Raw genomic sequence first — 26,638 nt, forward strand, 5'->3', positions numbered from 1 at the left:
CAGCTGAATAGCTTTGCTGTTTCTGAATGCTGGTAGAGGTTCCCTGCATGCTCCCTACATCTCTCGTGCTTGCTCCTACCCCTCTCAGCCTTTCTGCTATCACATTTTTCAGGCCTCTGGAGAAGATCGTGTGTGGGGACAGGAGTTGTTAATATTCTGAGTCTGTGCTGAGTTGCTAGGCTACAGAGAAAAATGAACATTCAAGGAAAAGGGATGGTGAAAGGAAGAGGATCTGCTGAGCTGCTTGGAGATCCAGAAAGGTCCTCTAGTCAGATGAAAGCGATCATTTGGGGGAAGGAGGGTGTGCATGCACGTGGGATGAAATGTGGGTAGTCCCTGCTGCCCTGACACAAGTGGAGTCTCAGGCCAGCTCCAGCCAGAAAAATAGCAGAGGAAGGAGTAAAAGACAAGATCCACTGGCCCCGTCTATGTCACTGCTTGCAAGGTGTGCACAGCTGGCCTCCTACTATCTGTGCCAGGGTGCAGTGGGTCACCAGGCTGGAGTATGCCCTCTTATACATCCGTTGCCCCTTCTTTGCAGGGTGCACTGAGCTCCCATCTGAGGCTCTAGTGAAGAGGGAAGCAATCCCAAAACATACTCACTTCTTACAGGTTGGACCTCATCTCCCTTTTCCACTGCAGCAACTGGCTACCGCAGTATCTCCTTTAACTTCAGTGTGACTGCAGGGGAAGGCAGCCTGTGGCTTGTATCTCTCTGTCCATCCCCTTCGCATTCCTAGGTCATGGATACACAAAGTATTGACCCTCTTATCCATCAAGAGTTTGCAGCTAATGTTCAAGAGGACTTGAGGTTTTACAATACACAAGCTCCTGTCTGAGCCTAGAATTCCTGAGTCCCAGTCTAGTTCCTGAACACAAACCCTCTTCCTTTTCAGCTGTTCCCCCCATAAATGAGTGTCAGATATTTAGCTGTACAGGCCATGAGCCATCAGACCTACCAGGTGCCTTGTGTTCCACTCTTCTGGAAGGCTGGATTTGCCCTGTGCTCCTGTCCGCAAGATTTCTGTTCCCTCTCAATATTACTGGCTGTATCAGAACTCTCAGAAAAATTAAACAGTGCCTTTGGGTATTTTTATTATCTGGATACTTTATTTACCGAGCTCACATGGGCTCCCTGCCAATAACTTTCAGCCAGCTCTGCAAATAGAGCTCCTTGGCTCCAGGACTGTTGGTCCTGGTACTGCAGAGAGCACTCACTCAGCATGGACAGAGACTGCAGCTTGTTCTCTGCCATCCAGTTGGCCGTGAAGTCAAAGTCTGCTTGCTTGTGGACCTCCACAGCCTGCTGAAATCTCCTTTTTCTTCATGCACCCTGTAATAAGCTTGACTTGTTCAGCAGAATCAGGAGTGTTTCATGCAGCTGCATTTTGAATGCTATTGTCAGTTAACTACACTGCACCCATCTATCAGGTTTATGATCCCGCAGCCAAGAGTTGGATTGCTAAAGCAGAAGAATGATAGTATGGGCCATATTGTGTGCACTGCTGCTGGTGTCAGCCTGGACTGGTTCCCTTGGCTTTACCCCGGCATAACCAAGGGCAGACTAACCCATGGATAGAGGCAGAGGTAGACTAAATTCATGATGATACACTGTCTGGTCAGTACCGCTGACAGTAGAAATTGTTTCCTAGATACTCCTGTACTTTTTTGTTGTCCCAGCATGACTATACAGTACTCTGCTCACCCCACAGTTGAGACAGTTGACTGCTAGCCCTTTGCTCTAATAACTCAATCTGACTGAGTTTCTCAACTTAGGGGTCACAAATACAGCTATGCAGAATATTCATATGTAGAAGGAGTCACCCCAGATACAGGACTGGGACCCTGTGTGCAGGAGTCTCAGGGTTTTCAAGTACAATAGTTTGCAACCAGTTTGCTTGGGCACGTTGAAAAGTAGGCCTTTTTTTTCAAACCATAGGGCTGCCATCCTCTACCCTTAGGGGACTCCCCTTGACTTAAATGAACCCTATCGCCAGAAATAAATTGTGCTCTTCTGCATCTCACCATCTTATCTGCGTACTCCCAGTTATCCTTCCTACATGATCAAACTTCGCTTTCTTCAGGAAATAAACACCATTCTAACCTTTTGCTCAAGCCAATCTGTGTCAGCCTAGTTGAGGTGATTGCTCTGCCCAGGACATGTTAGTTGTCTTACATCATTTAAAGGATTTGTTTGCCTCTGGCTGCCTCCTGGGAAATGACATCTTTGTGGCAGTTTTCAGAATCTGGAATATCAAACCTTCCTTCTCTAAGTTAAAACAGTGTCTTTAAAGCACTGTGTGCCTTGATATTGTTGCAGAGTCTCATGGTTTCAGTGCTTAGAGCTGTATATAGAGCATTTTATTCTGCCATATAAAGTAGTAATATTGCTTCATTCATAACATGATTCTCTATCTGTGCAGCTCCAAACAGCATCGGTGGTCTTGACTGCCACAGGGAATTACAAGCTCTATTTAATTTTTTTTCCCCAGGGAGAAAAAGTAATTTCTGTTCATTACACACTTAGCACTTGCCTAGACATGTGGGGATCACAAACTGCAGCAGGGAGGCAAGTTAGCTTCAGTGTCTTATTTTTACACATAACAGAAAATGAGGCATAGGTGAGCATGCCCAAAGTCTCCTACAGAATTAGCATTGAGTGAGCTGAAATTGATACTCAGAGGTGTTTTCTAGAGTACCCTAATTCCAATGGGCTACTAAGCCCCCTAGCTGCTTTAATTCTGCATTCCCCCAGCCTTTTCTCCCCATGATCTCTAGTAGTCAGTGTCTATGTGGAGGGCTGCAGAACCTCTCCTGCTTGGGGTAGAGTCTGATTGGATTGGTGTCCAGTAAAACACCTGGCAAGGTGAAAAGGATGTTTCATTTAAAGGAGTGAAGAGTTCTGGGAACGCTTTGGAGAAATTACATTTTTCCATTACTAGGTTGCTCCTGCTAGAAAGCCTATTGAGTTTTAACCACCTGAAGTGAGCATCTCTCAGCAAGTAGGAGGTAAGAAAGTCACTACAAGGTGAAAATTCTCTGACGATACATGCAGAAGCTATGAAGCCCCTTTGAAAAGGTTTAGAGAGCATCACTGGTCTTCCAGCATCACCTTTCCCTTGACATAATACAGTTTTCTTCCCCCATCTTTCTGAGGGCTTTAGAAACTGATATCTTCACTAGTCACTGTTCAAATGTCTCACTCAAATTTAATTTACTCTAATAGGCTAGTTGTTGCATGTTTAATTAAATATAAAGTGATTATTAAAAACATTTTTGAGCTTTAATGGCTATATATTAGATATGCCTAGATGTGTATGCAGGATGACACTGGCAACACATGCTGTAAAGTAGTAAGGGTAGTGCTGGGAAAGTACAAAAAGATGAGTTGAGAGAAGCTAGGTGGGAGAGGGGAGGAGAAGAGGTGGGATACAGGCACCAGCACTGACCCATGGCTTGTAAGTGTGCAGAAGGCAGCTGTGTAGCATACTAAATTAGTGCAGGCAAACAGTGGAAGGTAAAGATGGCCTTTCTGAAGGCACCATGTTTTCCTGTCATGGGTCAGCAGAAGCCTATGGCAGCAAAATCTGTTTTAAATTACCCAGTACTTCAAACCAGAAAGCTTGTTGTAATATAAGCATGCCCTTGGACTCCATTTCCCAGCTATGCAATGCGTGGTCGTAACACTTCTCTGAGACTCCATAGAGATAGCGCATTAATGCTTGTGTGTCTCACACTGTGGTAATGGGTGACCTTGCACATACCTAGGCAGAGGCTAAGAGAATCAACAAAAAGGCCTAAGTTAAGATTTTGCCTTAAGTAAATATGGTAAGAGAGAGAAGGGATTTGGGAAGGCTTGATGAATCCATTTGGAGACATCTGATACACTAGCAGATGATAGATGTAAGCAATCAATTTTTAAGGATCTCCAGAAGGGGAAAGAACCCATGTTACCTGCACTGTCTGGGACCCATGTCATTCCTGGAACAGACTTCACTTGGGAAAACATACGTTGTACTTCTCATGACGGGGGCGGGTGTGTGTCATCTTGCTGCCCTCCCTGCACTATCTCAAGCCAGTCACCCCTCTAACTTGCCATTTTCCTGGAAGAAATTACTCAGCTGTGGCCTTGCTGCCTGAGCTCCCTGCTTGTTTAAGCGGGCATCTTACCTATTTTTAGCTCTCCTAGTACTACAATGAGTCCTTACCAGTTCCTGGCCCACCTAGGATGAGAAGATAGTGTAAGTACCACCCCTTTGACTTTCTGCCTGAAAATTGGTCAAATTCATGCATTACCTTTTTCTGAACTTAACGTATGGCCTTGCTTCTCTGGCCTTAGTTGGCTCTCTGGACAAAGCGTGCCCTTCTGTGCTGGTTTGGCATGGGAAGGTATAGGAACCAAAAATGAGTTTGACCAATTCTCAGTAAGTGGTTCCTCTCTGGGAAAGACAATTTCTCAAGTTATGATGAGGTTTGGACTGAAAGCTAGCTGGTGGTGCAGAAATGGGAAGGTCAAACAATGCTGCTTTTGGGCATAGAATGGGCTCTGGGTTTTGTCCAGCTACTAGGTGATGGGGAACTGAGTGAGGAGACCAGACCAGCAGAAATGGTATGCAGTAGCTCACAGATTTTATGCCTTAAGAATAGAAACTGCCTGGCATTGTTTTCTAAGAGCTTGCCTGAGGAAGATGTCATGCTGCAGGTGGTGATTTTGGGATTGCTGCCTATAACACTGAACAAGGTTGCTGGTTTGCATATGCTCATAAAGCAGGTGATACTCATCCCTGTGCCCATCAGTTCTGGCTTTCTCCTCTTGACCTCTGCTTCCAGCATGACTGGAGCTGTTAAGCAGATGACATGCGGTGCTGCCCCCTGCTCAGATAGGGCATTGATATACAGGCTCAGAAGTCTGAAAGCCTTTTCATGGGCAGATCAATGCCCTTTTGGCTTAGGACCCAACTAGGTAGGTCCTCTATCTTACACCTGCAAGACCAGCACCAATCCAGGTGCTGCAGGGATAGGGCATGGCAGGAGAGAAATAGGGCAGCAAAGTGACACTTTACGTGCACACCCCTAGCTGTTGAGGATAGCTGATACCTGTCCCAGTTTCTGGACATGCATTCAGCAATTAAACACATGCAAATTACTACAAAAGTAGATCAGATTAGTGAGAGGAACATCTCCATGCAAAGTACTTCTCAGGTCCTAAAGAAAAATGAGTTCAAGAGCACAAAGACCTGCAGCACAAAAGGGCATAGAGCATATACTAGAAGCCAACCATTCCTGTCTCCTTGCATTACTGGCAGAAAGATTGCAGATGGAAGGTGCTCTTCTTGATCCCCAAGTCAGTGCTGACATCTGGTTATTCAGAAACAGGGGAGGTGGAAAGTGACTGTGGCTTTCTCACCTGCTAAGCTGAAATGTAGGGAAAAGGGCAGTATCTAAAATAGTTGTCACTTTATGTATAACAGTTGTCATGCAGAACTTCAGACTTGTAAACTGGGCACTGGCTTGCACCAAAAGAGAAATTAAAAGCAGCAAAAATGCCAAAAGGCAGAATACTCTCCCCATGAGAAGTACAGTAAGTACAAGAGCTGCTGCCTCCTGCTCTAAGCAAAGGCAAGAGTATGAACAGACTTTGTGCTGTCTTAGGGCTGGAGAGACTGCTATCAGGTATTTACTTATGTCAGATTAACTGGTGCTCATTAAAGTCTGGGACCCATTGATTTATCTGCATGGAAATGGACAATCCCTTATGAGGGCAAAGTAGTTTTCTTAAACAAGCTTGCTAAGGAAGAACTATGGTTGTCTTGCTTTGTCCTTCATGTATTCTCCTGTACATTTTACACTGCTCCAATTCTTTGCACCTGAATGCAGGCACATCCTGTCTCCTCCCCTTAAAAATAATTCCTCTTATTTCCCCTACCCCCTCCTTAAAATGAAACATACTTGAGGACTACTTTGTCCTTTAATTTCTTTCCCAAGAATGACGGGAACAGGAGATGGTGTTTAATCATCAAAGAAGTTGAAGCCAGCAAACTGTTCATTAGTCTCTGGCAGTGGCAGCTTGGTTTTTACTAAGTCAGATGTTCCATTTTTCTCCCTCTTTCTGGAGCATCTTGGCTTTCCTAATGTTCTTTTGTGATCTTGGACAAGGAGACCATATGTCATTTGCTTATATGGGGAAGGACTTTTATTTGGTCACTTCTCCAAAAGGAGGTGCTTTATCAAAGTCAGGGTGGAGAGGAAATGAGGGAAAAAGGTTAAGTGGCACAGCTAGTGCTAGAGGCAAGTTGCAAAATCTCCTTGATCCCTTGTGCCCAAAGTCATGCAGCAGCGGAAGAGCAGTGTAAACTCTCCCCTGCAAAAAAGTTATTGCTTCCAGTACCTTACAAGTGCTTGGTGAAACACAACCTCCACTAGCAGCCTGGAATAGTCACCTTCACTTTCAAAGCCCCTCCAAAAAGTATCCGAGTCATTTGTCATCCCCAAAAATGGACCAGGCACAGGAGACATCCATGTTGCCAGAAATACCGTATTCTGAGCAAAGATTCGACCCTTTCACATACATTATTCCTTCCATTTCTAATCCTGGCTTCTGAGTCTAGTGTAGCTCCCAATGAGCATGCACATTTCTGCCTCTGGACAAGTTTAGTACTGGGGACTCTATAGGTCACAGCACAAAGGCAAATGATCTGACCCAACCTGCCAATGATTTTCGTTTCCCAGGAGTCATGCTGAGGGTTAATGAAGCAGCCTGCCTGGGAGGGATGCTTCTGGTGACTTTCTGTTGGAAGATGGAGCTTCTGCCTTGCAGCAGGAGGCTCTGCGTCCTTGGGTTATTCTTTTCTGTTAGTCCCTTCCTTTTATGACTTGGACTGTAATTTCCACATTAATGCCTAGACCTTTCAAAATATTGTTAAGCTCCTGACTTCATGCTTTTGTAACAGCAAATTCCACAGGCTCTGTGGAAAGTTATTTCCATTACCTTGCCTTCAGTCTGTTCTTGTGCAACAACCCATTGCAGAACGTCAGATACTGTCATCATACAGCTCTGTTCTGTGTTTAACATGTGCAACAGTTCTCCCTTGCCTTGCTGCTTCCTGCCTCTACCAGAGCCTTTCTACCACTTTTGAGAGTGTATGTAGTTATTTGTGTTCTGCTCAGTAACCCTAAAGTATCTAAAAGGGGGTAGGACCCTGTGAGCTTGAGTAGCATAGGGTTATGATTATTTACTGACTTAATGCAAGCACTAAAGGGAATCAGAAAAGAGTAAGACTGATTTGTACTTTTAAAGTGATGTAAATACAGGGAAGAACAAAACTGTGGAACTCACTACCAGAAGACTGCAAATGCCAAAGGCTGAATATTCTGAGAGATAAGACAAACTCTCAGAAGAGAAACTGAGTATCTTCAATTAAGAAGGCAGAAGCTCTGGCTCAGGAGATCCTTAGGCCTCAAATAACTGGAGAATTAAGTATCACAACAGAGACCCTGTTTTGCTTATATTCCTCCCTGCTATTCTCTTTACTGTTACTGAAGACAGGATATTAATGTAGAAAGACTTTTGGTCTGTCACAGTGTCTCCAAAATCAGCACAAGCACACTTGTAAGAATACCACTTGGGACATATACCATGTTTGTGTTCTGCATGCTGACATGAGACTGTGCAGAAGGGCAGCTCTTTCTGAGGAAGAGGGGGTCCTTAATTTTGCAGCCCTTCTCTCACTGCAGTGAGCAGAAAGAGATACACGGTGCTATCCTCCAAAGGGGCATCCTTGAACCTAGGGACTCTTAACAGTGCGTCACTGCATGCAAAGGAGGAGTGCCTTAGGTGGCTTTCCAGTTAAAGACTGAAGCTGCTCTCTGCAGAGTGCTGCCCTTGTTACTGAGGTGCCTTAACTGGTCCTGCTCTACTCCTTGCTGTTCTTTGATCTGTAGACAAGGAAGTTCAGGTTCCCACCCTGAACTGACTCCCCGAAGTGTTGTGTCCCTTGGTGGTCTGGGCGCACCCCTGCATGCTGCTCAAGGCACTTGGCTGGCCCAGAAGCAACTGGCCACATGCCCATGTTCTCACCTGGGTTGTGGTGGCTTCAGATAGTATCTTCTACCCCCAAGCGCTCCAGCTTCCTCCTGCCCTCCTTTTTGTCATTGCTTCAGTGGCAACCAACCTGTGCTCCCAGCACGAGGAGTGACCCACTCTCCTGTATTAGTCCCCTTTCCTGGACCCACATGTCCTCTCACTGACTTGGCCTCCTTAAACTTCGCCTTCCTCTGCACAAGTGGGTTTGTTCCCATTAGGCTTAGATCTGGCATCCTCCTCCTGCTACACTTCTGCTCCAAGAGGCAGCTTTGGACTCCTGTGACAGTGAGCTCATTTCTGCTCCCAGACTGCACAGAGCCAGCACAAGTGGGGAAGGGTCCAGGGTGAGTCCAGGTTTGCTTTCTAAGGATAGGTGAGCATTTCACTCCCAAAGAGGCTCTGTAGAGATGGAGGTGGAGGGGCTCGTATGTTAGGTGCTAATAAAGGCGTTTGAAATATAAGCCAGTGGAAATTCATTCTTGAATTCATACTGTTGGTGCCAGCTTATTTCCCTTCTTGCTGTGCCTCAGCTGCTGTTCCCTTAGACTTATCTGCCCTGTCCTCTGAGAAACTGGGGAATCCCTGTGCATGCTTGACTTAATTTGTTGCCTCTGGGGTTCTGCAGGAGATACCTTCCTTCCATCTATGCCCCTCTCACGTCAACATTTCAGCCTTTCACTGCTCAGTTCTCTTACATCATCTTTGGTTTGGGGTCTCTGCTGAGTTTCAGGAAAGGCTGTAATTATCAGTCTCCTTCTCTTGTGTGGAGACGGATGCTAGCAGTGCTGTCCTCAGCAGCTGGTAGGATGCACTGTCATTTCAGCACGTGAGGCCCCCAGGTAAGCTCCTCTTCCTTCTCTGGGGCTTTTGTGGGCCTCTAAGTGAGCTGCCCTCCCTCCTTGCAGGGAGGCACCTCTGCAACACGAGTGTCTGCCGGCTCCATGTGTTGCTCTCACCTCTGTTTTGTGTGCGTCACACGCAGCAAGAAGGAGGAGGGAGAAAGAGAGCAAAGCCTTTGCAAAACCTGGGAGTGGGGGAGGCAAAGGGGGCTGGGACTGACAGCTCGCAAGGAGCTGCTCAGCAGAGCAGACGGAATAGAGGCATGTGGAGGGGGGTCCCAAGGGGATGGTCATGCTGAGCAGCTTTCCAGGAGGCTCAGGTGCCATCTCGGCTTCATGAGGGGCCGATGGGGAGCTGTAGTGCTGAGTGCGGTCCCGCACGCAGCTGGGCCACGAGGTCTGCCTTGCAAGGCAGGGAGGGCAGCACAGGAGTACTGCGGTAAATAAAAGGGCTGGAAGCAGCATTGCAGTTGTGCAGCTTGTGAGCTACTGGGTACCAGACTTCTGGGACAAACCAAGTGATCTGGCCAGTGCTGGGCTAGCAGAGATGGAGGAGAGAGGAACAGCTTGTTTTGAAACACAAGCTCTTTCGGCATAAGGGACACATGATTTGTAGGTCAGTGAGACTGGGCAGGGCTCATCTGGGTCTGAAAACAGGCTTTCCCCTTGCCAGCACTGTTCACTACAGCATTTCAGCTTCCCGCAGCGGGATGCTGGTCAGGGTAGGTACAGGCTGACATAGCCAGCTAAGCTACAGTAGCAAAGCCTAGTTAGAGAAAGTTTGCAGGTATCTTTGGAAAGCTTGTTTTCCTGTGGGTGGAAAACAGAGGACCAGGTGGAAGGACATAACTTCTGGTCATGTCCACCCTTCAGAAGCCCTCTTTCCATTGTCCCAGCCTTTGCTTTTTAAAACCTGAACTCTAAGTTCACACTGAACAATTTCCAAAGGTCTTTGCAGTGCAAAAGCTTGGAGCTTCTGATGAGGAGTGGTATCTCCCTTCCTCCACGCTTGCCTCTGCTCCCCCAGTAGCCACCAGACGAAGCAGGAGGTTGCACAGGGTGGCCTGACACATGTATGCTCCCTCCAGCGTGGGTCCTGCCTTTTCTCCCCAGTGCAATAGGTGTACCTGGCAGGGTGAGCCAGGAGCTCCCTGCAAAGCTTTCCCATCCTTGCCGCAGCAGTGACTGGCCTTGGCCAGACTCTGGCCCTGCCTGACCATTTTATGGTCCTCCAGAAAGACCCAGTGGAATACATAGCAGGAAATTTGGAAGCATTTTTCTTGCTACTGGAGCTGCACTGGTGCAGTCTGGAGAGGGTCTAGGCTGCTAGTTGAGAGGCAAGGGGAAAGACATATTTGCCTGCATCTCCCGCTTGCTTCTCCAGCAGCGGCAGCAGTAGAGAAAGCTGCTTACTGGGTACACATGCACAGAGAAAGCCCCCTCGCTCATCCCTAGCACAGACAGCAGGGAAATTCAGCTGCGTTGTCCCACTAAAGTGCTTCCGTGGTGAGCTGGAAGGAAGAGCTGGAGGTGTGCATGGGCTCCGGGTGTCTTTGGTTTTGAAGTTCTTCACTGAGCCTGGTAAATGGGCCAACTTTCTAACTGCTGGTGATGCTGAGAAACCCAGGTTGTGGTATATCTGTGGCATCAGCGGGCTTGTGAATGTCACTGGTTACTGGGAGATTTGGGAAGGTCTCGTATTAGCCCAATGACAGATAAAACCCTACAACAAAGGGATTGTCATTCAAGACTTGGAGGAAAATCAGGCTCATTACTTCTGATTCCTGAACTTATGAACCACTACATGTATTGGCTCCATCTCCCCATTCTGCTTCTGCAGAACAATGTCACCCTCGGTCATTATTTTATATGCCTCTGAAAGGAAGGCTATGATTAAGATCTCATCAGCTCTGGAGCCTGGCCAGGTGATGATGCTAGGATGTCACATGGGTACTTCATAATTGCCTGCCCAGGCTATGGGGTATAAAGGGGAAGTCAAGCTCACTGCTTTCTCTCCTGAGTACTGGTCCCTCTTACTTACTGTAGTGGGTCATATCAGTACTTCCTCCAGCCCCCCGGTCTGTGCCCTGCCTTCTCCCAGGGGCCTGGAGGCAGAGCATCCATCTTCCCCATAGCTCAGTGCTGTGCTCATCAGTATGTCAGCAGCATCTGTCCTCGCAGGGAGGACTGACCTCTGTCGGGTGGACACTTGTCTTTTCATTCTGCCCAGAAATCCTGCTTACTGTTCAACAGTGTGATGGGGTAGGGAGAGCAGGAGAATGACAAGTGGACCACAGGAATCAGCAGAGAGAGGGGCTAAGGAAAACTGCAGGCACTAGATGAACCATGATTATCAAGTGCTCTAGACTTCCATGATGCTGCCCAAAGAAATCTTTAGTGCCAAGAAGCCCAGGAATATCGGAGAACAGAGCTCAGCCCAGGGCTGGGCTGGCTGTTCTTCTCCAGAAAGGTCTCTGCACCTGAAGAACATCATCAGCCTGAATGCTAGGGTGTAGGCTTTTATTTCTGCACCCTTCTGAGTTTGTTCCCATCAACCCTGGAAATATAGAAGATGTGTTTAGAAGGTGTATCTCTTAGGTGCTAATGACTGATCACTTTGTAAGCAGCTTGCCTTTTTTTGTCTTCTGGAGATCAGTGCCACCTCTTGTCTGCTGCTGCTTGAAGGCTGGCAGGAGCCTGTAGTGAGAGCAGGGTGGCCTGGTTAGGGGTGAGGTGTTGCAGGGCTCTGTCAAGGATTAGGAAAATGCAGGTCAGTGAAGCAGCTTGCTAAGGTGTGCGGGTGGAGTTCTTAAAGGGGAGACAAAGGAAATGATGCCCCTGTAGCCGCGTTTCCCACAGGCAGGGGAAGAGATGGTTAGCAAGGGGGGTAAGAGGCTCCAGGAACTCAGACACTCTGCTCCTCTGTGCTCTCACTGCAATGCAGGTCCAAACTCCCTGGGAGGGGTACCGGGGAGAACATTTTCCTTTGTAAAGTCTTGACCGAAATGAAAATATTTGTGCCCCTGTGAGATGGACTGTGAAGTTTCTGAGGCAGGAGTTTAGCAGTCCTTGAAAAAGCAAAGCAGAACAGTTTCTTGGCCAGAAAGCTGTCACTGTGTTTTTGTTCTTTTCAATATAACACAGAAAGTGACAGATATAGCTTTTACATCCAGTCTATACCACAGATTTACTCTGTGACCTTTCGGATATGCATGTGGGTCTAGATTTCTGAATCATAGTTAGATACCCAAAAGCTGGCATACCCATAATGTGGAATTATTTGAGCTTGTTTTCAGAGGTGTTAATCAAACCTGGCTTTGAGTGAAGTCAGTGGGAGAAGACAGGCAGGCAGGATGCCTGCCTCTGTGCTCAGCCCAGATGTTAGCACATGAGCAAGGTCCTCATCAGCCCTTTGCACAGAGGTGGAATTTGCAGAGCAGAAACGCCCGTCATGCAAATCTGTGTGGTCAAGAGGATTTCTGTGGCACTGTAGGTATCTGCTTTGGAAGAGACAATGCATCTCTGGCCCCACACATTCTAGATCATTTGCATGCATTTGCAAAAATGCTTTTTATTTAAGGACTTGTGAAAAAACACTGACTTCTGTAAGGCCACTGTCAGCAAGACTTGTGCCCGCCTCCTAATCAGCATCCTGTTATTTTAAGGCTAGCTGTTTTACCCCCCAAAACCTTGGCTTATACCCTATTTAAGACCTGTTGTGAGAATGTTTTCTGTCATTGGTATGTACAAGACCCCTTCCTGTACTACTCGTTTACCTGAGAAGAAATAATTGTTCTTCTAGAATGGTGCCACGATACTTTGTCTCTGAACAAGCTGGTCTGGGACCTCTGGATCTCCCCTGGATGTGCTGTTACTGTACTGCAACCACTATGGTTTCTGCAGAGCTACAGCTATGGGCCACCAAAGAGCTCTCCCTCCCCTCTATAAAATTCTTGTCTTAGCAACAGTTTTAAGTGCCAACTTTTTACTATCGAACAGAAGAGGAGCAGGAGATGCATATGGCATTGTGCTAGCTGGGGATGGTTAGGGAACTGCCCCTTTACCAGTGGGTCATGCTCCACTGGTGACAGATTTCCTCCACATATGTCCCTTCCTGAGAATTGCAATGAACTCCCAACTTAGCTCATATAACAAGGCAAGTGCTAATAGCTTGACATGGCTGACCTGGGTTGACTTTGAAACCTTGGCCTGGAGGTGAGATTCTCCATGTGCTCTTGGGAATCTCCTGAGTTTCTGCTCAAAATAAAATTGGCTTTTACCAACTGTGTGGTAACAAGCAGTGGCTGAGTGTGACTGCATTGTGTCCAGACACCTTTATGTAACTTAATTGGGAGATCAACCTTTGAAGTCTTTGGCATGGTGTAGCCCACTGTTGGTTGACATCCTTTAGTGCTATCGTAGTTCTCACTACTACTAGTTTTGCAGCCAGACTCCAAGCAGTGTGGGTCAACATGGGTGGGATGCAGTTTTGTTTGGGTGGAGTCATGTAATGCCATTTTGTCCCCTACAAAGCTCAGGCTTATTTCCATTTTCCCAGAACAAAGCACAGTCCCCCCAGCTGGTAGAGGTGCGGACACGAACATTTGGGTGCCAAGGAATTTGCAGACCCATCAAAGGTCTTGGCAGCGGCAGTAGTGAAGGGACTGAGTTATGTCCCTGTCCTGGAGCCAGGCTGACATTTGCATGTTTCTCTCCCAGGACTACACCATCACCATGTACTTCCAGCAGAGCTGGCGGGATAAACGCCTGGCATATAACGACCTTCCTCTCAACCTGACCCTGGACAACCGGGTGGCTGACCAGCTGTGGCTGCCTGACACCTATTTCCTGAATGACAAGAAGTCCTTTCTGCATGGGGTGACAGTGAAGAATCGCATGATTCGGCTTCATCCTGATGGGACTGTCCTGTATGGCCTGAGGTAAGTCTAAGGGGAATCTTTGTTGGCTGCAGTCAAGAATGACATCTTATCTAAACATCCCCAATTTTCAAAGATATTCTGGTAAGGCAAGGACCCAAAAGCCCAGAAGATACTCAAGTGTTGCACAGTTTTAAGTATCTGCTCTTTCTCCAAGCTAGAAATGGTTGTTTCCTTCAGGCCTCCAAAGTTTCCTGTGCTGTTATGGACAAATGTTGGAGATAGGAATAGTCTGCTCTGAGTGTTTCAGGTCACTGTCATTCACATTGCATAACACTTCCATTTGAAACACTCATTTTCAGTTGCTTATAATTTTCCGCAAGTTTGGCCTATGGAGATGAGACTTCATTACTCTCGTATCTAAGGCTGAATTTCTGTAGTATTTGAGTCAAATCACTTTAGTCATTTCTGAGTATGAGATAGGAGACATGTTTTTGTACAGTTAAAAAAAAAAGTCTCTTTACCAGAGCAATTCTGAAGATTGAGGCTTGAAAGTTGATATCTAGTAGGGGAATGGTCCTCAGTGAGGAGGCTTTTTGTGGTGTCTGGAGTAAATTAGCGTAGGCAAGTCCACAGCCTTTGAAAGTGCTGTGCTTGTGTGCGGTGGAGGTGGCAAAGATTGGCCTTACTGTACTATCTGGATATGTGGAGATGCCAGGGTAGGTAAGAAAGTAAAATGGAGGGGGTAGAGGGCTAAAAGGGGAGTTTACAGCTATAGGTAAGAGTGCAGGTTTTGGACGCTGTAGCTGAAATCTAGGCAATTATTTTCCCAACCCTGTATTTGTCTGCTTTGAGTTTTTCTCCTAGTTTGTTTGGTTTTTTCCTTTTTGACTACCAAAATTCACAGCTGGCTTTTTAGTCCTGCCTCCACAATTACAAATGATTGCAATAGCAGCTCTGGGCTTACTTTCCAGTGCAGCAAAGGGGGAGGAAAGACCTTTCTCCTTCAAAGAGGGTACACCCACCCTTCCCATTTACAGTATCAGCTCCTCTGCTGCTTCGTGTTTTGTGGCAAAGTCTGAATTGTTATGATTTTTTCCTTCTTTTTAAGTAGCAGGGCTGTTTTGGGGAGGGTAAGGCTGGGTGTAGGCACAGCAAAGTAGGAGGCTGCTCAGGGCATCATCCTGCCAGGGCAGCAAGGTGGCTGTGCCCTGTGCTTCCCCTGTGGCAGAGCTGACTACCCCAAATTTCCTCATTGTGTTAAAACAAGAGTGAAGGCTAGGCAAAAAGATACTTTGACTCGGGGTAGGTAGGAGCATAAATTCAGCCTGTTGGGAAGGAGGGGGCAAAGAGTGCTGTTAAGCTTAGGCTGCTTTTTGCTGCTGAACCAGCCCACCTGATCGTAGAGCTGCCTCCCCCAGGCTGGTGGGAAATCTTTGCACACACCTGCACAGCAAAAGAAGAAGAAATGCTAGTATATTTTTATCAGCTGCCATTTAGTCAGCTCAAATAATGAGCAGCGTGAACCCTGCAGCACAGGTGACAGGCAGTGGAAGTCCTTGGAGGGTTTGCACTTGAGCTGGCTTGGGCTGGGACGCTGTGCAAGCACCTCCTGCACTATTCCTTTCCTTCCCTTCCCCTCCCACGGGGCCCAGCAGCATGGGGAAGGGAGCTCAGCTCCCTCACATGACCTGTGTAAATGGGTAAGATGAGGAAAATTGCATCGAGGCCAAAAGAAAGAAAATGACAGCTGTTTGCCCCTGTTATTTCCAGGGCCATAGTAAGAGCTGCCTGTGTTGTTTTAACTTTTGGCTGGTTTTCCTGGAAGCTGCTCTCTTGCCCCTGGAGAAAATGGCAATTGCGAAAATGAAATACTGAGCAACTGCAGCTCCTGTTCCCAAACTGTACCCCAGGTCAGGGTGGCTGGCTTTTGCTATCTTGAAAGCACTGGGGTTTTGGGGGACAAGCCAGGTGCCCTGAATGCTTGAAGTCTCTCTAGCTTTATTCATAGTGGTATGGACAACGATTTCCTTAGGGCTGCTTTCGGTACTGACTCCTGCAACTGCAATTTTGCTGACAACAGAAGTACTAGGTCCAGTTTTGCAGGTGCAAATAACTGTGATCCTATTAAAAAATACATAGCCATGTGCACAGCAGGTGTAAGCAAGTAAGAAAATAGTCTTTGAATATTCACCTGTGTTCCCTTTATCTTTGTAAAAATGCAGTCATGCTTGTCCTGCAAACAGGAAGAAAAGTGCAGGTCCCCCCTGTATTTTGAAGCCTGTTCTTGTCTTTTCCTGCATTTTTCAGAAGGATTCATAAAATGGAGTTGCCCTGATGGAAGAAGGCCAAAGGAAGCAATTTCTGTTTCTTTTCCTTTGTTTGCCTGTTTGCTTTTCCCCGAGCGAGATACCACAGCTCTGCTTCTTCTCCTGCTACCTTCTCGCCAGTCACTTCCCCCTCCTTTGAGCTGATCCTGTAGCAAAGTGACTCAATCATGCTATTTGTAGCACAACAGTAATTTTTCTTTCCAGCAGTCTCTGATGTCAGAGACTGGGGAGTATGACACCCTGGCAGGCCCCTGCCTCCAGCAAGTGTTCAAGCAACCAGCAGGATCAGGCTCAAGCGCTGGATCAGACCACAAGGTCCAAGTTAGCTCACGTGGAAGTCAATGGGTATTTTGTCTCTGACTTCAGTGAGAACAAGATCAGGCTTCAGATAACTTGTTTGCCTGAGTAAATGAAGCCCTTTATTCCTCTACTCGACTCCATTGTGAAAGTTGTGTGTCAGAAAAGCATATGCTTGTTTTTGGTAGAATTAGCAAATTAATGGATGAAGTGAGTGCAGCAGATGTAATACAGCTACATCTTAGGAAAGCGTTCGATATAAAAGCTTACTCCAAAATTGATTCCCACTGGGCTCGGATTAAAAGCTGGTTGCCAGGTCTCCAACAAAAGGAATGCATAAACAGCAGCGGGCTGTGCTGGGACAGTGATGCTGGGCTGCTGCGGGGCTGAAGTCAGGCTTGGTGTTCTCTACCCCCTTCCCCTACAAGTTAGCAGATGGCATAAATCCCAGAAGGCCAAATAGGGGCCTGGAGCCCAGATCCAGCCCAGAGGGCATTCTTATCTCTGCAAACACAAAGTGGGATGGGAGGATGCAAATCGGCAGAGCTGAAAGGGTTTTTAGGAGGTGTAACCTGGTATGATGGTGCCTGAACTCGCCTGGCCCCCAAACACCTTACAGGAATAAAAAGTGCCTGTGAAGCATAGGAGAGCTGGTCACCTGTGGCACGCAGCAGGAAAGTGCTAAAATGATGTGGGAAGTCTGCAAGATGAAGGGAGGCTTAAAGGATCTACCCACAAAGACAAAGCAATCAGCCATTGGGTAGTGGAGGGAGGCATATAAAATAGTGAGGAAGAGCTGGATAGCACTGGCTGAATTCAATATATTTTTCCTCCTAATGGCTTTTTGTCAGAAATTGCATTGGTTTCATCAAATTTTAAATAAAAAATTAGGGAGAAATTTTTCATTTAAGAAGCAGCATTTCAGAGAATGTTGATGTTTCATTCCTAATTTCTTGTAGAGAATTTTTCACTTATGTCAATATTTCCCTCACTATTTCAAGCTGCTTTACTACCACTACTGATGTCTGAGTAACACAGAGAATCATCAAAGGCTTTCTCTAGACCTCCAGAGACTGTCTAGTCCACCCCTGCCACAATATTCAATAAGCTTTACATTATCACATGTACAAGCTTTATATTACGGTCTGAGATTTTTATTTCATTTTCTATACCATGTAGCATCCATTTGGTAGTGAAACAGGTTGACACTTGTCAAATGCTGATGTCATCAGCATTTTGCTATCTGTTTTCAGAGACCTAAAAATAGAAACTGTAACAATGCTGAAATTCTCATATGGTGATTTGAAATCATATTTGAAACCAGCTTTAAAACATCCTTCAGGGAAATTTTGAAGCTATTTGATTTCATTCTAATTAAGGACAAAACCAGATTCAAGCAAAACAGGTGCTTAGAGGAGCCCAGACTGCATCCCTGAGCTTGCAGGGGGAGCGGGTGGGCTCTGGGATGCTGGGAAGCAGGTGCGAAGCCGGGTGGACAGCAAGCGAGATGCAATGCCTGGCTGGCGAGGAGCCCAGGCAATGTAAACTGAGCAACTGAAAAACTGCAGAGGAATTTAGTCACTGTCATCGACGGAGACTAAATCCTGTGCAGAGAGAATGAGGGATCTCCTCCTGCGAAGGTGGTAGTGGTGGTAGGGAGCGTGTGCATGCGTGTTTTGGGGTTTTTATTCCTGTCCATGGTAGTCCCTGCAATAAGGTGTGTTTTAGAGATGAGGCAGTTTGGATGCATGCAAAGGTGCCAAGGCACAGCAGGGCTCTGAGCCCAGTGAGTGCCCTTCTGGGGAGGAAGGCCCCTGCTATCCTCATCAGTGTAAATACTTGTTCAGTGCTCAAAGCAAGGGGGAGAGAGTTGTCATACTTCAAACAACTCAAAATGTGCAGTTTTAAACTGAGAGAAGCTGGGCGTATCTGCTTTGGCAGCACTTAATTTCTGCTTTTCACGGGGTAAGTTCTCACCAGTCAGCTGCTCCCTGCAAGGTAGTAGCTCCCGGGGGATGTCGGCCCTCGCATTGCAGCAAGCTACCGCTGACCTGCTTGTGGACCAGACCTTGTTCCTGGGCAAGGCAACGGCTAGAGCACCACTTCTAGCTCACCTTACATAGGGAAGCAATGCAGGTTAACAGACGTATGTCAAGCATCCCACCCACTCACTCATCCAACACCAGGTACTTTGTCAGAATCCCCCATGCCACCCTGGTGTGTGGTGCCCCCAGGGCTGCCCTGCCTGCTCCCCATGGCTGGGGCTCTGCTGGAGCTCATCCTGGGGACTTCTTCATAGCTCTCTTCTCCAACCTGCCTCTTGATCAGGACCCAGGCCTGCCTGCGTTACATTCTCCAGGTCCCAGCCTAGGGTTATTGGGTTGTCCAACTGGTAGAAAGGTTTCTCCTGGTCCTGTCTCACTTGAAGATGTTTGCAGCCATGTCCTTGTTCCCTCCATGGGTGTTATTTGATTTTCTGCAGAGAAGATGGCCTGATGGGTTAAGACTGAGGAGTTTTTTCTACACTGAGACCACTGAACAATTTTCTTCTCCCATCTCACAGACCAGAAAGGAAGAAATCTGTGATTTTTGCTTCTCCTTCCCTCCCTGAGAGAGGTTTCTCTAGAAATGTGAGACATGATTCAAGCTCTACCCTGTCTCTAGTAGCTCTGCCTGTACCCTCCGCAGGTTAGGCAAAGGCAACAGAAATCTCTCCTTTGACAGCTTGGGTGCAAAGACTTGGGCTTATGTCCATCCAGCTGGCCCCTTGGAGCTAGTCCTGCAGTCTTGTACTGCTTCCACCACAGAGCTCTGCTTTGGGTCAGCTCCTTAGCGCAAAGATGTGGGGGGTGGGAAAAGAGTTTGTTAGGTGGGGGAGGGGAAAAGAGAATTTAATTAGGAACTCAGCTCCCCAATTGAGGTGAAGGACAGATCTCCTGCATTTTTGCCTCCTTAGGGTTGGGATGAGGGACTTAGCTGGAAACACTGGAGGGAAGTTTTATAATATGGAATTTCAGAATAATCTTAGAAACTGTGGAAGAAATTGGAGCTCACTAAAACAGGATAAAGCAGCAAGCCAGAGCTGCTTCTCCATCCTTGATGTTGCAAGAACAGAGGCAAGCATCGTCAGGGCCTGGCTGGAATTGCTGCCTGTGCTACATCTCCTATAAGTCCAACTTGTTTATTAGCAAAAACAGAGGTCAAGGTGTATCCACAAGCAGCTGATTACCACTGTCTCCTCACAGATCACTGAAACAGCTTGTGTGCCCTGAACCCAAGGCTCACCCTGACAGCACCTCTTGATCTTCCTGCTTATCCTATCGCAGCCACCAGTCTGAGCCCATCCCTGGACCCTGTCTATTCTTTGCCAAACCCCACAGGTTTAATTCATGGGTTACTGTTTTATTAATTCAACTTCATTCCAGCCTGATGCTGTCGAAGGAAGAGACCTCCTGCTCCATTAAGTGCAGGTCACTGTTGTCTGAAGCAACTGTAACAAATGAATCTCTTCTAAAACATGTTCCACTTGGGTCTCTCTTGTCCCCCAATCCAGCTGACAACTTGCCAGACACACAGCGCATTTGGAATAGTGTAAAGGGCAGAAAAGCAAAACCTTGCAGCCAAAGCAACTCTGCTTTGTACTCTGCTTTGTACTCTCCCAGGCTGGAAAAACAGTTGATTTAGATGGCTGGTACCCTGAGTACTAGTTGAGAAGAGGTTTTTTTTTCTCCCCCATTTGAGTGCAGTGCACACTTATTTATCAAAGGATGCCTATGCAAGCACAGATACTTTTGGAAACAGAGTGACCTTAGAAGGATTGTGCCAAGGCTCATGGAGTCGGTTTTAGGCAAAGAGACACAAGGGGAAAATATTCCATATCCTTGCCTTGCTCTTGGTTCTAACATGACCTCCAGGAGTTTGCAAAGATCAGACCGTGTTAAAAGAATGGCAAAATTCACCATGGGTTTATAAATCCCTCCAGGCCCTACAAAGTTTGTGCTTACTGCCAGGCAGAAAGTGACATTTGCCAGCCTGTTTTTATGACTGACTTTGAGAATGTATAGAGTAAAAATTCAATTTTGTTTTTTTCCCATGTTCAGCAAAACAGCAATTTTGCCTCTCTCTCTACTCTTAGTTGCCAGAATTCCCTTACAAGTCGAACTTCCCCATGGGGCGAGCCTGCACAAGTCCTACGAAACCTGAGCTGCTTCCATCCGTTCTCCTTATTGCTGCAAACTGTTGTGAGCTTTGGGAGTCTGTATCCCGGGGGGACAGGAGAGTCTTCAGCTTCTCAGGAGATCTGAAATCCAAAAAGTTGCAACTAGCAACTTAAAAAAATGTTTATCTTTTGCTGTGAGTGTGTTTGTGTTAGTCCCTGCATAATAATGATACTTAATCCGTAACTGCAAAACAGAGTAAGTGCCTGAACTGCTGGCTCTGTCTCCCCTTGAATTAGGAAGGCAATGGTGGGGGTATTTGTGCTATAGTCCTCCTATTCTCATCCATACTGAGTTTTAGGCAACATCCTTTTGAAGCGAAAGGTATCGGGGAACATTCCTGGGCACTGGACATCAGTGGCCCACATAGTCAATTTGTTTCCTGGGTTTGGTCTGTGTCCACGAACAGTCTCTTGGGCATTTCCCAGTCAGAGCACAGCAGAGGCTTGTGACCATTCTCAATAGGCATTTTGCATGCAGCCAGACCCTTTTTCTGGAGGGTAAGGATTTAAGTATAGACAATTGACATTGGCCCCAGAAACCAGTGCCAGGCATGTTTAGTTTCCTGATATAGACACAGTTATGATGCAGACAGTGCAGTAGTTTATTTTGTAAGGATGAGCTTAAGGGGAAAGGGACCCCACTTGCTTTAGGAACCCCTCAAAGGTAATAGTCTTCCCCTCTCTCCCACCCAGTCCTCCTTAGAGAGTCTGGACCTGCTCCTTTTGAAACCAGATGGTATTTTGGGGAAGTCATTTTTTTGCCCCTTACACTTGTAGCTGGTGAATTTGGTTCTCCCAACACACTGGAGATGATCTAGAGAATGAATGGGTGGCTGAGGGCCTTCAGAGCTGAACTTTGGTAGAGGGAGATCTGACTGGGGCAGGAGCTGAAAGGGCAGCTACCTTGGAAGCGGCCAGCGACAGGATAAGGAAGGGATGGAAAGAAGACATTCAACCGCGGCAGGTTTTAATGGCAAGTTGGAGCTCTATGCTGCTGTATGTCTGTGAACTTATATAATCATTCTAAATAAGACAGAAGAAACCATTAATAAGTAAACAGCAATGAGGAGGATCAGAGAGGGAATGAAACGGCTGGTGGTGTTCATGTCTGAGAACTGAAATATTTGCAGAGACTGACGGTTTGCAGAAACCTGAGAGTTCCCTTTTGAGCTGCAGCTGTGGTGGGACAGTCCTCTGCTGCTGCGGGGTTCAGCCTGCAGAGTAGGCAGTGGTGCAGGGACAGCAGGGTAAGGTTGCATTACCCTTTCTCTGCCAGCTTCTGCTTTGTCAATACAAGCTTCAGGTGGACAGAGCTTTCCTCATTGTAACAAATAGACACCTAGCACTCAGCCTTGTGTAACTTAGAGCTTTGTGGCAGCTTTTCTAGAGATGGTCTCTACCTCTCCTGGGGTTGAAGGATGCTCTCCAGAGAAAGGTATCCATGCTACTTTGGCTTCTGCTTGGATCCACTGGGTGCCAGCAGAGAAGGGGGATCTCCATCACCCCACAGCCTGTCAGAGCTGCTTGACATCTCATGAATGCTTGTCCCTTTTTTCCTTTTTTGGGGGGGATGTACGGTGTTTTCTCCACAGCCCTATCTCCCCCGAGATGAACTGTGTCCACCTGCCAGCTATATGCAGCGAAGTAGCAGGGCAGTGAGGACTTGGCTGCTTGATAGCACGACTGCCTACAGATCTCAGGAGAAACAATTAGGGCAAGGGCATGAATGTCTTTTTTGTGGGGAAGGAGGTGTAAAGGTTGTGACATGTGAGGGGGCTGACCCAGAGGCCCACAGGGTGGGCAGAGATTGGGGGAGGAAAGGGGAGCTGGAGACGGAGGGTGGTGGTGGTGGCTGGAGGGAACGGGACTGCTTCATTGAGTGCATTGTGCAAAGCGCAGGCGAGCCTCTCCCCTCCGATGGGCAGTGTCTCTGTGAATCGCCGTCAAAGCAGATGAAATTTCACACCACACAAATTTTTGAATTTAAAAGGGGAGGGAGGTGGGCAGAGAAGCAGGAGAGGAGGAGGGGGAGGGAGAAGACGCAGGCTGGCCGGTTGCCAGCGCCTCTTGCTAACGCCACGGGGAAGGTGGCATCCTTTCCTGGCGTTCCCTCCAGCCCCCGCGCTCCCTGCTCCCTTTCACTTTGCTCGCATCTCCTGGAGGCAGCGCGCTCTGTCTAGAGCTGTTTACAAGGCGATGGTTTGTTCTCTGTATCCTCATCTCCTTTCTCACAGTGTAAGTATCCACTCCTCCTCTGCTTTCTGTCTTTTAACCTCTTGTTTTTCTCCAGCTCTCCTTCCCCAGGCTGCTTTACCCCTTGCTTCCCCTGATCCCTCTCCTCTGTTCCCTTACCCCAGTGGCCTCCTGTCCTGCACTATCTGCTCTTCTGTCTCTCATCTCCACTGCTGCCTCCCCCATCAGTGCTCCTGATGTCATCAGTCTTTGATCCTTTCCTCATTTTTCCACCTCTTACTTTGCTTCCACCTTTATTGCCTGTTAACCCTGTTGAGACACCCAGGAGCTCCTTAGTGTCAATCCCCCCCATCTATCTCTCCATCCAGTACTCCACACACTGTCTTCTATGTGCCAGGCAAACACATCTCTTCACACAACAGCTCAGAGCGTATCAAGCTAATACATTTATACCCATCAAAACATGAGGCAGAGCTTGGTCCTGTGGCCTTCTGGACCAGAGATGGCATGTGCTGTGACTCCACAAGGTCACTGGGGTGCCTGTGTTTTGCTCCCATTCCCCCTTTGGCTGCGAGAGGTGAGTGGAATCTCTCACCCCTTTATGAGTGCCACTGCCCACAGTACACAGCCACCAAAGGAGCTTGAGAAATTGCTTGTTGGCCTCTCTAGGAGCAAGTGAATGTTGAGTCAGTCACAGAGGCCACAGGTGGATATTTCACCAACAGTGGCAGGTGCTGTGTAAAGCAATGACAGGGTTGTGATGCTGTGGGTCACCCATGAACTTCAAGCAGGGTATAGCAAAGGGAAGTTGGTGTCCAGGATGCTTTTTGAGATCCGAAGTCTAAAGAATTAGACAATCCCTTCCTCTCTGGGATACCACTTGCTGTATCAGGGTGTAGGAAGCCCAGATGCAGGACCTGAGATGAACCTGGTTCCCCAGGCCAGCTGCCCCTCGCATCTTGTCATGCTGCAGGAGGCCCACATCCAGGTGGTCCTGTGGTGCTGGTGTCCCTGGGCTTGCCAGGCACACCTCACCGTGGGTACAGCACTGCAGCTGAAATGCTCTGGACAAGCAGGAGGCTACAGCCCAGGACAGCCACGTGCAGCTGTGCTACCTCTGCTCTGAAAACAGAATAAAACCTTCACCCTACATCGTCCCAATTCTCACCTGCCTGAGCAGCATTACATGGGCAGATCACCAGGAGTCTGGGACCTGCAGCCAACTGGGGTATCTCTGGAGGATGCTGAACTATACAGTGTGGATACACCTGCCCTTTAATCAGAAGGAAGGAGAAATTACCTGGCTTTTGAGGACAGATGCCCTCTTAATCTTGTTTTTCTCCTTTCTGTCCTACCTATCCTGAGGTTCTCTTCTTTTTGAATCAACACAGCTAAATTCTGCCCTGATGTAAATCTCTGCTGATATAAATTGGTGTGATCTTGCAAAAATCATTGGAGTGGCTCTGGATTTATGCTGGCTGTTAGTGTGAGCAGGATTTGGCGCATGGAGTGTGGTAGCCATAGCTCACTGTGTCGTGCTCTGCATTTCCAACCAGCACTGCAGGTGATAAGCAAATCCTGTCGAGAGGCGAGAAGGTCCCTCTCGAACCAGAAAAGGCTTCCTCTGGATGTCCTTTGTGTGGCCAAGTTAGCCAGCCAGGCTGCAATTTTGGGATGGACACTGTGGAAAGGTTTTAGCCCACAGGGTCCCACAAATGGGGTGGAAAATTTTCATTTAATACATTTTTGCATCTCACACTTTAGGGAAAACAGGAAAACGCATTTGTAACTGCTATTTCCCACGGGTGCAGTATAATATATACAGTATATGCCGTGTGCAGCATAGGGGGATGAGTCATACCCGTGCATGACTCTTTGGTCTCAGTGCCTGGCCAGGATGGACTCTGCACCTGCCACTTTGGGCTTTCCTGGCAAGGTGCAGCTCCCCCCAGGTGTGCTTCGGATCTGCTCCTCCACTGTGGTCTGCTGTGCCCAGCTACCCTGGTCCGGGAGGACTAGGGTGGGTGAGGCATTGTGTTTCCAGCAGCCCTCCTGGAGGTGCCAAACTGGGAGGCTGTAAAAGCAGTACATGCAATCCCAAAGCCATGGTGATAATTTTTAAGTGGCTCCTGTCCTGTTATCCTTCTCCCCCTCTGAGCTTTCTCCTCCACCCCAACCACATTACAGATAAAAGGGTTAAGAGCTCACTTGGGCCCCCTGCTCGGAGAGAGGGCAGTTGCAATGTTGTATCTAGACCCAGTGAGGATATATATAAATTCCCTCCGTCGCTTCGGATCTATTTATAGCACAGCAGGCAGTGGCAAAGGCTCTCCTCAAGGCTTCATCTCCTACAAACAGTCTTCACAGACAGCAGAGAGATAAATTTAGCACACGAGATTTCTTAAAGAGCCAGCAGCTCTGCGGGGCTGCTCGCCTGCCCTGCTACAGCCCCCACCCCGATACCCCCACCGGGACAGCCCTCTCCCGTGGGCACTTGCCCCCCCCCCCTTCTCCTCCCCGTTTCCAATTTTCTGTCCAGCTTCACCCATTCTCTCCCCCTTTCTGGTCTCTTTTCCTATCATTGATGTTTTTTCTTTTTTTTTTCCTTCTTTTTTGCTGGTTCGCCATCTCATCCTCTCTGCTTTCTTGGTTTTCTTTTTTTCCTCTCTTTTCTCTCTCCCAGGCCACGGGGCTCAGAAGATAAAGCTTTCTCGTTAACAGTTCACTGGTTATGCCTACATAGTAAAAAATGTGTAGCTTGATTAATGCCTTCCAGATGGTTAACTGAAAAAAAGAGGGGGGGAATGCACCAATCTCTCCCCCCTCTTCAGCACTCTGCACACATACATTGCACAGGAAGAAAACTGCACTAAAGGGTGAGGGGAGCAATATATTTTGGAAATAGGGGCAGCCTGTTAACTCCAGGGCAGCGTTGCCAGGCTGGTGAGTTATCTGTTGATTTGCTCTGTCCCTACTTCATGCCCTCTTCCCTCATCTATCCCACCCTAAAATTCCCCATCCCAGTAAGCGATGTTCTTTCATGTACAAGATGTAACACACACAAACCCTCCTCGCACCCTCAAGTGAACCCCACCATGGGCACCATGCCGCTCTGCCCCCACCCCATGCTCTGACACCCCCAAAGCAACACCGACCCTCAATCTCTCCTCATATTAATTTTTCAGGGGGATGCACACTCACACCCATGTGTCTTTCATGAATCTTGATCATGCAATTGGTTGCACGAGAGTGACTCTGTTACCAGAGCCATAAGCTCACAGGAGCAGAAGGGCCTCGTTGGTGGGGTCTGGGCTTTTGGATTTGGCAGTGCCAAAGTGGGTGCGATGGAGAGGGCATGAGTCGGTGGAGGCTGCAAGTAGCGTCATTGGGGCAACTCAGGAGGAAAGTGGGGGGGAATAACGTTGTCAGCTATTCTTCTCCATAGTCATTGCTGCGCAATTTAATCAATACATCTTCTGTTTTATGGACACATATCAGCTGTCTGTCTCTTACAAACTGACATGCCTCTCCTCTTCCCCCTGCCCATAGCTCTGCCTACTCCTTGTTTCTTTGTCTCTCTCAAGGGAGAGGCAGAGGAGGAACACAAATCCCTCCCCACCCCATTAATAGAGATACTGCCTTGCTGACGTGAGTCACGAAGGGTTTATGCCGTACAGTTGAGGGTGAGCGGCATCCAGCCCCCCGCCCTGCACACCTCCCACCACGGATCTCCCTGGTTTCCAGGGAAACAGCGGCCCCAAATGCTGCCTGACTTTCATGTCTGCCTTTCATTTCTCCTT

General features: G+C 47.6%; 1 protein-coding gene across 2 annotated transcripts in view; it reads left to right on the forward strand.

Annotated features, from left to right (window-relative positions):
• The window catches only part of LOC115333736 (gamma-aminobutyric acid type A receptor subunit theta), a 75,191-nt gene that overhangs the window by 37,575 nt on the left and 10,978 nt on the right, over positions 1-26,638 (forward strand). For both annotated transcript variants that reach the window (XM_029997090.2, XM_029997091.2), the window contains exon 4: positions 13,642-13,862. In XM_029997090.2, the coding sequence (XP_029852950.1) occupies positions 13,642-13,862 (221 nt within the window). The remainder of the gene's footprint in view (positions 1-13,641; positions 13,863-26,638) is intronic.

The sequence above is a fragment of the Aquila chrysaetos genome, chromosome 21, assembly GCF_900496995.4.
Source record: "Aquila chrysaetos chrysaetos chromosome 21, bAquChr1.4, whole genome shotgun sequence".
NCBI lineage: Eukaryota > Metazoa > Chordata > Aves > Accipitriformes > Accipitridae > Aquila > Aquila chrysaetos.